The sequence below is a fragment of the Gopherus evgoodei genome, chromosome 3, assembly GCF_007399415.2.
Source record: "Gopherus evgoodei ecotype Sinaloan lineage chromosome 3, rGopEvg1_v1.p, whole genome shotgun sequence".
Classification (NCBI taxonomy): domain Eukaryota; kingdom Metazoa; phylum Chordata; order Testudines; family Testudinidae; genus Gopherus; species Gopherus evgoodei.
The window spans coordinates 66182703-66197753 of NC_044324.1; the positions used below are offsets into that span (position 1 = coordinate 66182703).

The 15051-nt window shown below is 42.4% G+C and overlaps 1 protein-coding gene across 3 annotated transcripts in view; it reads right to left on the reverse strand.

The window, feature by feature from the left end:
* Positions 1 to 15051, reverse strand: part of ASRGL1 (asparaginase and isoaspartyl peptidase 1) — a 34510-nt gene that overhangs the window by 10406 nt on the left and 9053 nt on the right. For all 3 annotated transcript variants that reach the window (XM_030555697.1, XM_030555695.1, XM_030555696.1), the window contains exons 3-5: positions 14106 to 14248; positions 7771 to 7925; positions 1310 to 1428 (exon numbers count right to left, since the gene is read on the reverse strand). In XM_030555697.1, coding sequence (XP_030411557.1) covers positions 1310 to 1428; positions 7771 to 7925; positions 14106 to 14248 — 417 coding nt within the window. The remainder of the gene's footprint in view (positions 1 to 1309; positions 1429 to 7770; positions 7926 to 14105; positions 14249 to 15051) is intronic.

Genomic DNA, 15051 nt, shown 5'->3' on the forward strand with positions numbered 1-15051 from the left:
CCCAAAGGGAAGGACTGGGGTGTCCGAAGGGAAGATGAAGGGAAGACAGGGGGACAGCCAACGATTGAGTTGGGTTTGCTTTTTGTTTCAGAAATTTTTGGGGCTGAGCCCCTCCACCTACCCCAGAGGGGGATAATACTGAATGTACAACTAGCTGGTAAGTCAGAGGTAGACAGCCTTCTTTCCTGCCTCTCACCCCCAACCCCCAGAAGACCTGCAGCTGCATCAAGATGTCTGAAAGGTGCACCAGGAGGCACTGCTCTTGCCATGCTGCTACAATTTAGATGAGACGAAGCTTAAGGAAAAGGCAATTTAGGGTGAGCAGAGGACCATGCTGGTTCAGTGTATGCTCAAGTTGCAAACCATGCTAAAAATAGTCAGTGGGCACCATAATTGCCTGCAAGCTCAGCAATTCTGGATGTAAAGCAATGTTGGCTCTGGATCTACTAATCAGCTGCTGCCAGCAGGAATGCTGTTCAAGTTTGGAACATGTTTTACTAAAAATATTGTTTTTCCAGTTTCTGGTTCCATGGAAGAACTATGTAGCAATCACCAAATACAAGCCTGTCACATTAGAGGAATTCACTGGGGAATTGATTAAAAGTCTCTTTACCTATAGATGAGAGAACACCTATCACATTTCCTCTATTCTGCTTCCCACCATCATGCTTTCCATGGCTCTTTATAAACAGGAACTCATGGAGAGAGTCAAAGCTTTAAATAAGAGTGGCTTAAGTTGCCAGTCATGTTAGACACTTCTAGTCAAATTCTCATTGCTCTAATGAAACTCCAATGACTGCAATTGGAGTTGCACCTGATATACAATGGTATAAATGGGAGAAGAATCTGGTGCATTTGGTTAATTTTTCACATTAGGTTTTGACCCTTTTGTTTGGGAGACACCTGGATTAAACACCATCTGAGCAACTAACAGAGCCTTAGAGGGGAACAGGTTGCAATTTTGTCCATGTTGCAAGGGAACATAGCAGATGAGTTCTTGGTTTTTGCATAAGAGTATCACAGTATAAAGGGAAGGGACATGATAGGGAAACGCCAGACCATACAGTTTCCAGAAAAAGGGGGAGTGTCTCCTATTTGTTTGTTCAGACCTACCAGAAATCTGTACAGTAAGTACAAAACATCTACCTGACCTGCAGCCTTCTGGTTGTGTGGAAGGAGCAGTTTTTAAAAGGATAAACTGACACATTTTAATATGCTTTAATTTAAGCCTCAATTTTAGATCAGCTAGTGTCAATATTTCATTTCAATCATAGAAAATGTGAGTGTTAACTGATTTCATTTACCATACCTATGCACGCTGAATCACCGACTCGGCCAACCAGTTTATTAGTGAGTCCCCCAGTGGATGTTGCACAAGCTACGTTTCCTTCATTGTCTATAGCAACGGCACCAACTGTTCCAGGGTCTCTGCCAAGAATAATATTTCACAGAATTAGGCAGGGTTAAGAATACTTGCCAAAGCATGTTGTGTCCATTCTGCAGGTAGTTTTTACAAATGTGAGATAACAGTAGTCTACAATTGAATGTCATTAACTTTAATCTATCCTCATGTGACAATCACTTCATGTTCATGTAACTGTGTTTTTTTTTTTTAGCGTAGGGAGTTTCATTATGAAATCTACTATCCATTTCAGATAACAAGCAATATGTAACAATTCTGATATAGTATCAACCTTATAATTGATAGCACAGATGTCAAACTCTTGGCCTGTTTGATCTATTTATCTGATCTCCCTACGATAAATTTTTATGATCCAGTATGAAAGCTTTCATTTGGAAAGAATAAAAAAATTCCTAGCCCTCCTGACTGTGAAGATAATTTTTAAAATGGGACACAGTGAAGCTCTGAATTAGCCTGAAACAGAAACTCAGATGTGGGAACTGCCTCCACTGTTCCAACTGGATGAGAGCTCTAAAGCCTAGTGATGATACATGCAAAAAGATAAAAGATACATGAATAAAGAAATAGCAATGGTCCTAAATATGCCATGCATCACTCCCCCACATAGATTGGCCAGCCCGCGCCACTTCCCACAGCTCCCATTGGCCGGGAACAGCGAACCGCAGCCACTGGGAGCTGCGAGTGGCTGTGCCTGCGGACAGTCAACGGATTACCCTGATGGGCTGTGTACGGCCTGTGAACCACAGGTTGCCCACCACTGCTCTAAAGCCTAAAATGTCAGAGTCAGCGTGAAGTGATAGAAACAGCTACAAGCAGGGCTGAGAACTCTTTATTCAGAATATCACCATGTTGAATCATCACTGAGTTTTGCAGTCTGTTACCATTGTTTTTACGTTCTCAGACCTTTAGACTTTACAAATTACACCCAGGTGGTGTACAGCCTACAGTAAGACATGTATCTATGCTATGCCAAGAGTCCTAGACCACTGTGATATTGGAGGTAACAACCATGTAACCACCCTTACTCTACAGCTAATGTACATGCAACAGCTGCATTGGTTGTATGAAGGAGATGGCACAGATGGCAGATTACTTGGCCCAGCTGGCACAGTCTTTCCAAACCACACACCCAACACAACCAGCACATGTAATCCTAAATACACACATAGTCCCTTACTGCAGTGCACATCCCTCACTTACCAACCCACAAATCAACGCATCTCCCAGCATAACCCCTGAGACCTAAAACAACACATCCAGCATACACAGTGACCACATACACCACTCTGAAGTCTGAGTCAGTGCTAAGTGAGTAAAACAGCTATGAAAATGAATGGTTGAGAGGTCTTTAAATTTAAGATCACAAGGTTTAAGCCTCACTGGAATTCGTGGTCTGTTACCCCTTAACTAGTAGCTGAAAGTCCATGCTGTTGCATGGTTGTAATTTATTAAGAATATATCCTCACCCCGTCTACAGCACTGCTTGGCTAACCTCTGAGATGTACTTTGTGTCATACTACTATACTACTTAATAAAATAGCTAAGTAACAATACATAATACATTGTCTCTCTATTAAAGAGTCTTTTCTCCTTCCACTGTCACAAGATTGAAGCTCAGTTAGTATTGTTAAACTCCACTACTCACTGAAAAGGTCATTTTGATAGTTGGTTATTCTCCCTACTGTTTTCCCCTCCCCCCATTTTATTATAAAAAGTTTTTCTTTCAAATGTCTTATTCTGCTGCTGTCTCCTACCCTCTCCTAATGGCTTTGTTTTTCTCCCTCATCCCCCCCCCCCCCCAGAACTGGTTTTTAGGCTATTTTAGCAGTGCATTTTTAACCACCATACTTTCTGGTCTGCTTGTTTTCTCAGGGCTTGGCTACACTGGAGAGTTGCAGCGCTGGTAGTGGCTTTACAACACTGCAGCTTACTCACCATCCATACTTGCAAGGCACATACAGCGCTGCATGTATTCCACCTCTGCCTGGGGAATAATGATTGCAGAGCCGGTGATACAGCACTGCTCCGCCAGTGTGGCCACCAAAAGTGCTGTTATTAGCCTCCAGAGGTATCCCAGAATGCCTGCTCAGCCACTCTGCTCATCAGTTCAAACTCTACTGCCCTGGCCTCAGGTGACCTGCCCTTTAAATGCCCCGGGAATTTTAAAAATCCCCTTCCTGTTTGCACTCCACACCTGGCTGAGCAATCAGTGAATCTTTCCAGGTGACCATGCCTCCACACGCCAAACGAGCCCCAGCATGGAGCAATGGCAAGTTGCTGGACCTCATCAGTGTTTGGAGGGAGGAAGCTGTGCAGTCACAGCTGCGCTCCAGCTGTAGGAATTACGATACCTATAGGCAGATATCAAGGGCCATGCTGGAAAGGGGCCATGACCAGGATGCAGTGCAGCGCAGGGTTAAAGTGAAGGAGCTGCAGACTGCCTATTGCAAAGCCCGCGAGGGAAATGTCACTCTGGCGCTGCTCCCATGACCTGCCATTTTTACAAGGAGCTGGATGCAATACTTGGGGGTGACCCCACCGCCAATCCAAGGACCACGATGGACACTTCAGAGCGGGGGGGAGAGGGGGAGGAGGAAACAGAGTGAGGGTACTGGGGTGTGGGGGAGACACCCCAGAGTCATGCAGCCAGGAGCTCTTCTCGAGCCAGGAGGAAGGTAGCTAGTCGCAGCAGCCGGTACTTGGTGAAGGACAAGCAGAGGAGCGGGTTCCCGGTAAGCGGCTTTTATTTTCAGGATGGAAATGTTTCGGGAGAGGGAGGGAGGGTTAGGGCTGCCTGCATGCATGCCTAGATGTGGAATAGCCCATTGATGTGGTCTATCACATCACAGTAATTGGCCTCGGTAATCTATTCAAAAGTTTCAGCCAGAGCGTGGGCAATGCGCTTGCGCAAGTTTATAGGGAGAGCCACTGTGGTCCTTGTCCCAGTCAGGCTAATGCGTCCGCGCCACTGTGCCCTGAGGGGTAGGGGGACCATTGCTGTACACAGGCAAGCTGCATAGGGGCCAGGCAGAATCCACATTGCTGTAGAAGACCCTCCCGCTCTTCCCAGGTGACCCGCAGCAGCGAGATATCTTCCAGGATTAACTCCTGTGGAAAATGTTGGGAGAGTGTTCACTGTAGGTGCCTCCTGCAGCTGTTTGCTTCAGGGCTGTGCAAGGGTTTCTGTGCGTTGGGGAAAGCAATCAGTCCCCCTTACTTACCATTTCGGGGCTCCTGCAGGTTATGTGCGCTCTCATTGGTATGGGAAAATTATGCTAAAGTGAAGACTGTAAATTCCTTCACTGTGTGGGAATAACTGAGATATAAACAATGCTGCCTCTGTTAACTGTTGCCTTTTTTGCCTTTCCACAAGCAACCTTGACTTCTCGGCTGCCCATATTATCAACAGCTCAAAGACTCCAAAACCTGCAGAAGAAGCCGCGAAAAAGGAAAGATGACCTGCTGAAAGCAGTTATGGATCACTCTGCCAGAGAGAATAAAAAACTGCAGGACTGGAGGGAAAGGGAAAGCAGGATCCGCTAGAGAAATGCAGCGGCCAGGAAGAAAAGCACAAAGCAGCTGATAAGCATCCTGGCACGCCAAGCGAACTCTATCCAGATGCTCGTAGCCATGCAGGCAGAGCACTACTGCGCCGCACCCCCACCCCCACACCCCATCCTAAAGCTCTTTCCCTTGTGCCCCAATGTCAGCTCCAAACCCCCTTCCCCAGCATCCAGGTCCTTACCTCCACCAGCTGCTTTCAACACCTGTACGTTCACCAACCAGCCCTGAGAACTACGACCCTTACCCTCTGCACTCAACCCCCATCACCATGCAGTATAGGCATCCTGAAGTGCAGCAGTCATTGCACAGCACTCCAGACAAGACATATTCAAACCTGTGACTGTACAGTTCCCCACCACACCCCTCTGCCCTTTTAGGTTCCCAAAATGTTGTGTGTCTGTCAATAGTTATTTTCTTTTCAATAAATGAATTCTTGGCTTTGAAAACAGTCTTTATTATTGCAGAAAGTCAAAGATACCCTAGCCCAGGAAAGAAACAGGCACTGCAAATCAGCTTAAGAAAACAGATTCCTACTCACATTGTAATCACTGCACTTTACTCCCCTGAAAGGCACCAAACATTACTGTTGGTTTTCAGCCTCAAATTTCTCTCTCAAGGCATCCCTAATCCTTGAAGCCTTCTGTTGGGCCTCTAGTAGCCCTGCTCTCTGGCTGTGCAAATTCACCCTCCAGACGAACCTCGGAGGCCCATTCCTGACTGAATGTTTCACCCTTCCCTTCACAAATATTATGGAGGGTACAGCACATGGATATAACCGCAGGGATGCTGCTTTCCCCCAAATCTAGCTTCCCATACAGAGATCGCCAGCACCCTTTTAAATGGCCAAAAGCACACTCCACAGTCATTCAGCACCGGCTCAGCTTGTAGTTGAACCGGTCCTTGCTCCTGTCAAGCTTCCCTGTATATGGTTTCATGAGCCAAGGCATTAACGGGTAAGCGGGGTCTCCAAGGATCACAATGGGCATTTCAATGTCCCCTACTGTGATCCTCCGGTCTGGGAAAAAAAGTCCCTGCCTGCAGCTTCCGGAACAGGCCAGTGTTCCGAAAGATGTGTGCATCATGCACCTTTCCAGGCCAGCCTGTGTTAATGTCAATGAAACGCCCACGGTGATCCACAAGCGCCTGGAGAACCATAGAGAAATACCCCTTCTGATTAATGTACTCAGATGCTAGGTGGGGTGTGCTAGAATAGGAATATGCGTCCCATCTATTGCCCCTCCACAGTTAGGGAAACCCATTTGTGCAAAGCCATCCACAATGTCCTGCATGTTCCCCAGAGTCACGGTTCTTCTTAGCAGGATGCAATTAATGGCCTTGCAAACTTACATCAAAACGATCTCAACAGTCGACTTTCTCACTCCAGACTGGTTCGCGACCGATCGGTAGCTGTCTGGTGTTGCCAGCTTCCAGACTGCAATAGCCACCTGCTTTTCCACCAGCAGAGCAGCTCTCAATCTCGTGTCCTTGCGCCGCAGGTTGGGGGCAAGCGCAGCACAGTGTCCCATGAAAGGGGCTTTTCTCATCCGAAAGTTCAGCAGTCACTGCTCGTCATCCCAGACTTCCATGACGATGTGATCCCACCACTCAGTGCTTGTTTCCTGAGCCCAAAACCAGTGTTCCACGGTGCTGAGCATTTCCGTGAATGCCACAAGCAATGTCATGTCATACGCGTCAGGCGACTCGCTATCATCATCCGACTCCTCATCACTTTGGATCTTAAGGAATAGCTCAACTGCCAAACATGATGTGCTGGCGAGACTCGTCAGCATATTCCTCAGCAGTTCGGGCTCCATTTCCCACAGAAATCGCGCTGCACAGAAACCGTTGGGAGACTCACAATGGCGCCAAACGTGGACAGAAAAACAAGGACAGCTGGGATGTAAAGCGATGCATCACGGGGCGTTGGGACAGGAAGCAGAATGACTCGCACCCTTCCGTCCCCTTCCCACAACCCACAGCACCAAAATGGGACGAAGTGCTCTGTGGGATAGCTACCCATAATGCACCACTCCCAACTGCGCTGCAAATGTGGCCACACTACAGCGCTGGTAGCTGTCAGTGTGGCCACACTCCAGTGCTTTCCCTACACAGCTGTATGAAGACAGCTGTAACTCCCAGCGCTGCACACCTGCAAGTGTAGCCAAGCCCTCAATGACCAAGTACCACTGTCAACCCCTGAAGAAGGGAACTATTAGTCAAAATTTTGTAATTATAAATTAATTGTTTGATCCAGTTTAAAACAAATCCCAGTCTATCTTGGTTATGCAGACTTATGGATAGATATTTATGTTCTGCCAGGGTCTGGCTGTTAGTTTAGCAGTGGAGACAGTGCCTCATTTAAACCACAGCTCTCCTTTGAAGAGTGACCCTATATAGATGGCACTTCCCTGCTCACCAGATCTGCTCAGTGTTTTTGTTCAGGACTATCTACTAACTTCAGCTGAAATATTTTTTCCCCACCTGCTAATGGTGGAGGGCCCATGCTGCTAAGTGAGCATGAGCTGGATTCTCTTCCTTCTTCAGCATCAACAGGATTCTTTCCCAAATTTCATCAGTTACATTTGAGCAAGCCTACTGAAGGTTGCCCACATATCATGGAGGGCATAATTTAAAAACCACGTGGAAGCACATGTGTATGTCAGGGCAGAATTAAGCCTATAGAACTAGTTTCAGATCCCACAGCAAGTCTGCATGGTTGCTTGTTAGAGAAAGCACTTACTGATACCACAAACATGAGGCACATTATTTTGTGCAGTACCTACTTTTTAAACTCCTGAGGGTTAGAATCTGGCTCAAGGTTCTTGCTCCATCTCTCTCTGGATCTTTCCGTTATAAGTTTCTCCCCTGGAATCTCAGGAACACCCATGGCTTTGGCAAAAAGGTTTGCCCCATGGTCAGTCAGCAACATGTGCTCTGTCTGATAGGGACAGAAAAAAAAACCTCTTGATGCTAATTGGAGTTCAGTACTGATCTGTATAGTCTTATATAAACACTTCATAGTTTTTAAAAATGTATTTAAATAAATGTTTTTGTTTTAAAAACTTCTTGGAAACCAATAAAAGGCACAATTGTGACCCCGGTCCTGCTCCCATTGACTTAAGTAGGAGTATGTTTGGATTCCTATGTGCTTTTTTGGTGGAACAGGAGGATTTTGGATTCAATAATGCAAAAGAACCCAAAACAAAATAATTAGGATTAACAGAATATAATTGCCTTCAAATATTCAATACTCCTTAGATGAGAAAAACAGAATTCACTCATACCAATTTTTTTTCTGAAATTAGATAGGATACTGCTATTGCGATCCTTTATAGAACTGGTTTTGCAGTCTCTTTCAATCAATCATTGGTATTTTGCTTATCTACATGATTGGTTTGACCAGGTCACTGAATGACCTAAAGAACTATTTTTATTCTAAGAGAAATATGCTCTGTGGTGACCTGCAGAAAAAAATATCCTTTGTTCAAATGTTATTCCTTGTAAATAGTAAAATAATCCTAAACTTATCACACACTAACATACATTTTTCTTAACGTCTAAAATGACTAAATTGAAGTTAACCCACCTCCAAAATATTTACTAATCTATTTAGGTCCATCTCCTGTCCTTATGTATGCAAATACCATTCCCATACAGTACCTGAATCAGTTGTCACATGAAGTCAGTTTGGGTCCACTTCTTACTGTAGTAAGGCCCTGATTCAGCAAAGCACTTAAGCACAAATTTAGGTCATACTGAAATCAGTGGGACTTAACTTTAAGAATATGTACTTAAGTACATGCTTAAGAACTCTGCTGAATCAAGGCCTGAATGAATGTTCTCAAACTTCTGAGCCCCTTCCTCTTCCCCAGAAAACATGCCTATGAATTTACTCATTGTAGCACTTCTGTCATTCTGCTTTACTAGGAGCTTTATAACTTTCTGACAGAATGAGGAAAAAAATTTAAAAACATTACGGTACAAATCCTTTAACTAGTGCCTATCCTGAGCAGTTTGGCTGGGTCCGGGCAGTGTTGTAGAAGGGAGAATTTGACGCTAAGAGTCTGATCCTATGAGATGCTGAGTGCCATCAACTCCCACCAACTTTTAAGGTTGTGACATAACAAAACAAAAAACAAAAAACCCACCTCCACCCTGACACAGATGCCAGGACACAGTGTTTCACTGTTACTAAGCAACAAACTAAAGACCTAAGAACATACAGGCAACCTGACTTTAAATTGCCTGGGGTCTATCACAGGGTGTATTACAATCTTAGTGTTAAATGTTGCAAACATTTACACATGAGTACCTTTACTCCCGTGATTAGCCCCACTGAATGCATTGCTTGCGTGCATAGGCATTTGCAAGATCATGACCTTAAGATACATCTGCACGGAATAAAAGACCTGCAGCATGACTGCCACTGGCCCGTATCAGCTAACTCAGGCTCACAGGACTCAGGGCTGTAAAATGGCTGTGTAGACATTCACAGTCGGGCTGGAGCCCGGGCTTCATGAGAAGGGAGAGTTACAGAGCCCAGGCTCCAGCCTGATCCTGAACGTTGACACAGCAATTTTGAAGCCCCACATACTGAACCTCACGAGCCTGAGTCAGCTGACCGAGGCCAGTCACAGGTATTTAATTGCCAGGTAAACACACTCACTGTCAAACACTTCTTACTTTTTTTTTATTGTCAGACTAAGTCCTTATTCATGAGAACACAGACATGGAACAATTCACTGTAGAAGTGGAGGCATGAGACAGGAGTCTTCTGTGTCTTCATAACAATGGACAACACAGTCTTATATACTGAGTGATGTTACCAAACAATAGAAGACATACCTGTACTGTAAGCCTATTAATATTTGTCAGGGAGAAGAATAAAGATAGTGTATTCTGACAAAACTGAAATGATCTTGTACTTTGCTGAACAAAACTTCCTTTGTGCAATACTGCCCCCTATGCCTTTGTAACTAACCCACTAGCAACCTGTGATTCAAAACCTCCGAGAATTAAAGTGGGAAGAGAGACACAAATACATACATTTCAAAGAACATTTTAAGAAGTCTAACTCCAGCACCTGCTCTCTTCTGCCTCCCGCCAACAAAAGGCAGATGGGCAATGGTAACCTGTTCATTGTATTTGATTTTAAAAGAGAATTTATATTCACTTTTAAAATAATCATCAAAGCCATTACATGTCTAAACAAACAAAACAACTTTTCATTTTATATGCCCATATTAGGTTATTTTATTTTTAAAAGTTTGTTTAGCAAAGCAGCTCTCAGGTGTTCCCAGCATGCACTGCTCTGGTGATGCCTTCACACCTTAGAATAGGTTCTGAACAGGGAATCTTTGTCAACAGAGGGGGAGTGTCACAGAGGGCCCATTCCTTTAAGGTAACTCTTACTAGGAAGGAACACAGGATGATTTAGTCTATAGCACTTTTCTAAAAGGTTTGTTTATTTAACAATTTTATTGCATAGCCTACAGCAGAAAAAACATCTGGAATATTGAAAAATGGACTTCCCCTCCCCCTAGAGAGGTAGATACAATACTTGCTTCTTCCCCCACCTAGTTTTTCCATGGCCTCTTGAATATGTTTATTAAATTAACAATATTGTAGATATTGGCAGTTAGTGGAATATAAATAAGATATAGCCAAACAGGAGTTTCCAAAGTGAACAAGAAAGGTCTCAGGGTCAGGGTGGCAAACAACAAATGGTCATGGGTGCCAGTTTAAAAGACTTTGGCAGCCAGCCTTGAATTCAGACTAAGATTGCCATGTGTTTATTCAAGACCCAGGCACAATATAGAACATAAGAAAGATACTACCTCCTGCATTAAGGAGCTTATATTCTGTATTAAAATCTTTGGGGTCTAATTCAGGGAGCTGGGTTATACTGTAGTTGAAATTTATTCACACAACTCATTCATTGCACAGAAAAACCAAGTAAACTAGTGTTCTGATCATTATACAATCTGTGCCTATTTGAGTTATTTTCTCCTGGAAATGCCTAATAATTCTTTCATTTTCACACACATTTCCTATACATCAGTTTTCTATTTCTGTTCATTTCAAACAATAAATTTAACAGGAACTGCCTACGAAGGGATATGTTGGCTCAGTACATTGTCCTACTAAACCTTTCACCTCTAGACACTTCTCAATTCTGTCTTACAGTAAGTCATTAGTTAAAGTTATTCTGGTACTCTAATTTTCTTTCAGCTAAGTTTGACCCAACTGAGAGCATGAGTTACAGAAAGCTAGGATACCCATGGATGTTGCAGGATTTAAAGGAGTTGTTTTGGCCACCAGATGGAGCCCAAAAATTGTTCCACAAGCAGAACTGAAATACTGATAATTACGAAACAGCTTTAATAAATTATTATGGCTGTTTTTCAAAGGAATCTAAGGGAGTTAAGCACTTGATTTCCATTGAAATCCAAGGGGATCTGGGCACCTAATATTCTTAGGATCCTTTAAAAAATCCCAGCCTTCATCTTCCATGTATTATGGAGTTCAAAAGTGTTTCCAGTGCATACAAAAAAAAGCTTTGTAATACGCAAATATTAGACCTCCATTCAATTTATTAGCAACCACATTTTTTTTCTTACCTTTCATCAACAGGGTACTCTCTAAAATGATGTGCATGATGTTAAGAGTAGCTAGGGCTGTACAAAAGACAAAGTCACACTTGGATGCAGAGGACTGCTACAAGGCCTAGCTCAGCCATTTTGTAAGGTTGTGCAGGAGAGGAACTGTGGCTGGAGCAGCCAAGCTGGAGGCCTCTGCACCTTCTGTGCACTGCAGAGATGAGGTCTGCACGTATGCTGCTGGCCCAAAATTTCTGTCTACAGCAAGCAGAAGGGCAACAGCTGGTTAACAGACTAGAATTCTAGTCAGTGGATGGGAAAAGGTGAATTCCCCTGCTGGCTGAGAATATATCAATTACATGCCCACCACCCACTTGGACTTCTCTGTGTGAAGCCTGGTTACTAGAGCTTTGAGGAAAGGATTTAAATTTTACCAGAAAATAAAGTCTCTGTTTTGTCAGATTAATACAAGCAATCTGTTCCTGTATAGTAGCATTCTATTACTTGACTTAAAAATCTAGCCTCAATATTTTTGACTACCAAAAATTTTTTACCTGCCACTGTACAAAGACTTCACCATCATTGTAGGGAGAGAGAGGCAAGTAAATAATACCATACAGCTCTTGAAAAGCACTTTTCATCAGTAGCTCTCAAAGCACTTTACAGAGAGGGGTCAGTATCATTATCCCCATTTTACAGATAAGGAAACTGAGGCACAGAGTAGGAAAGTGATCTGTCCAATGTCCCTGATAGATCAGTGGTGGAGCTGGAACCAGAATGTGGGTCTCCAGAGTCCTAGTTCTGTCACCTGAGATGGCTTTTTCAAGAGTGCTTACTATTAGCCTAACCCTGCTCCCACTCAAGTCAAAAGGTGCTTTTACCATTCAAAGACAATAGCCAAATCAAAACTTTTATCCTTTGAAACATGAATTGCCAAAGGTTATTAAAGGTGACCAGTTTAAAAAAAAAAATTACAACTTGTGTCTTTTAGAATTTTGAGAAAGACCTGGAAATATTCCTCTCAGGCTTATTTTTACATTAGAAATGTTAGGCCTTGTCTACCCTGGTTTTGCCTGGATGACTCTATGAATATCTGTAAAATTAATGAGAGAAACGTCACAGGTGAATGAAACCTTAGTAACTGAGTGAAAAAAAAAGAGATTTTTTGTCAGAATCCTTAAAGAAAACCAATCTAGAATTTTTGTTTCTTTTTACATTTGTTTAACCCAGTGTTTTGATGACAAACATTTTGGTGGAAAGCTCTCTTTGTTAGAGATTCAAACTCCCTAGTCTTCTATTAAGGGCTAAGATTGCTCCAACTCCAGTTCTTCAGGAAGCCTTTCAGGACAAGTCTTAATATTCTTGATCATACTAGGTTACAAGAAGAGAAACAAATACCTTTAAAATCCCACATATTCAGGCTTTTATAAATCATGAAAGGGGGAGAGGGGGCAAATGTTTGTACTCCTCCTTTGTAAATCACCTTTAAAGTAGCCAGGAGACTGAGGTCGATGAAGCATGAAAAATAAACCCACTTAGGCCTTGTCTACATGAAAATGTTTCTTACCCTTGTTCAGCTATGGTGGAGTTGCACTGCTACTATCAATAGTGTAAGTTATAGTTTAGACAGGGTTGTAAGCACTTTTAATCACCATATCACATAATCCTAATTGTCAGAAAAAACAGTCACACCCAGTGTACTCTAGAGCTTTCCCATTGGTTGCAACACTGTGGCTACGCCATTGCTGAAGAACACGCAAGTAATTTCCTCATGTAGATACCCATTAAGAAGCACTTGTTACTGGAGAAAAATGACATAACAGTTAACATGTACTCAAGTCCAGATGCTTATGATTCCATTTGCCAAGTATTCTGATAAATTATTTGTGTTCAAACAAGTTCAGTTACCACAAGTTGCATCTTTTACTTAGATCTGCACCTAGTGCAAAGTTGCAGTGCTAGTCTGTGACATCACTAGTCTTTCCAGATCAATCATCTGATTAGTTCACAAAATCTTAAAGTAGAAGTGGACACGTCATCCAGTGTAAGCTATTAAACCATGTAATAGAGTCACTATTGTGTCATTTACTTCTATCGCCTGACTTTGCATGATTGTATGTAGGGGACAATCTCCAGTACATTGTCCTGCAGGATCAGGCCGGAGGGCTGTGAGAGACACTGCTCTTATTAAAACAAGAATCTACAGTATTAGCTCATAACATGAAAACAACTGGCAAAGTACATTTGTATATCAATTTCTCCTCAAGTTTTCAAGTATATGCAACACCCTTTTAAGTGTTGAATAAAAATTAGCACTTCAACTAATTTGAAAATCTAAAAACAAAAATAGTCTTCCCTCTTTATATTCATGCCTATGGTCTCTACCAGTACCACTGATTTCTTCTTCCTTCCCTGATTTAAAATACTACACAAACATCAAAGTCAGTGAGGTGTATCAATGCATGCAATGAAATCTTAAAATAAAGAATGTTTCTTATTCAAGTGCACATTCAGCATACCTTTTCCATGACAAGACGAGCAAGCTTTATTGGGTTAGCTATACATTTAACTGCAGATACTGCTCCTGAAGCTAGACTTTTTCCATCCATGATAATGGCATCCATTTCTACTTCACCCTTCTCATTTAAAACAGATCCACAGCCTAAAGACCAAAAGGGGGAAAAAAAAAAAAAAAAGGGCATTAAGATCTAAACATGGGGTGATTCAGTTTTATTAGCTTTTGTTAGGCAAACCTTTTTCCAGTTTGCGTATCAGCTTGTTTTAATTCTCCTAAATGCCAAACAGGTTTTGAAAAGAGAAACATTCCTGTTCAAACAGAAATAATTAACAGGACGGTATATGGAACTTAATATAACTGAATTTTAATGGTACCTAAGTCACATTAGGTGTGAAGGGCAGAGTTATAAACAACTATAAATGAGACTTCTTCCCCAATATCATTTTTTACCCACAAAACTATTTTACCTCCACATTCCTCCAACAATAGATGTAATGCAACCTAGCTGCTCAGATCAGAGATAAAGGCCCACAGTATCTTGCCAGGCCAAACAAGATTTCAACCACTGTTGGATCTGATGCAATAGCACAAATGCAAAATTCTAGCCAGAGTGAAAAAATATATTTTCCATTCACCAAAAGTCTGAAATATGGTAAAATATTTATTATTAGCAAAAATAAATGAAGGAGTTAAGTAAAACACTAAGATAAAATGCTGTGAAAATCTAAGCAGTTATTGGAATAGCTTTTGTAACTATTTATGTCAATTCTGTAGCAAAACCTTCCATTAACAATGAGATGTGTGATATGCAGGGTAGTGCTGCAAAAAAACTCTAGTAATTGGAATATTTTATTATGGGTGCTGGTTAGTAATCAATCATCACTGAAATCAACACAAATGCATAAGTCTTACACACAGTGGGGAGAACAGTACAACTCCATTTGAAG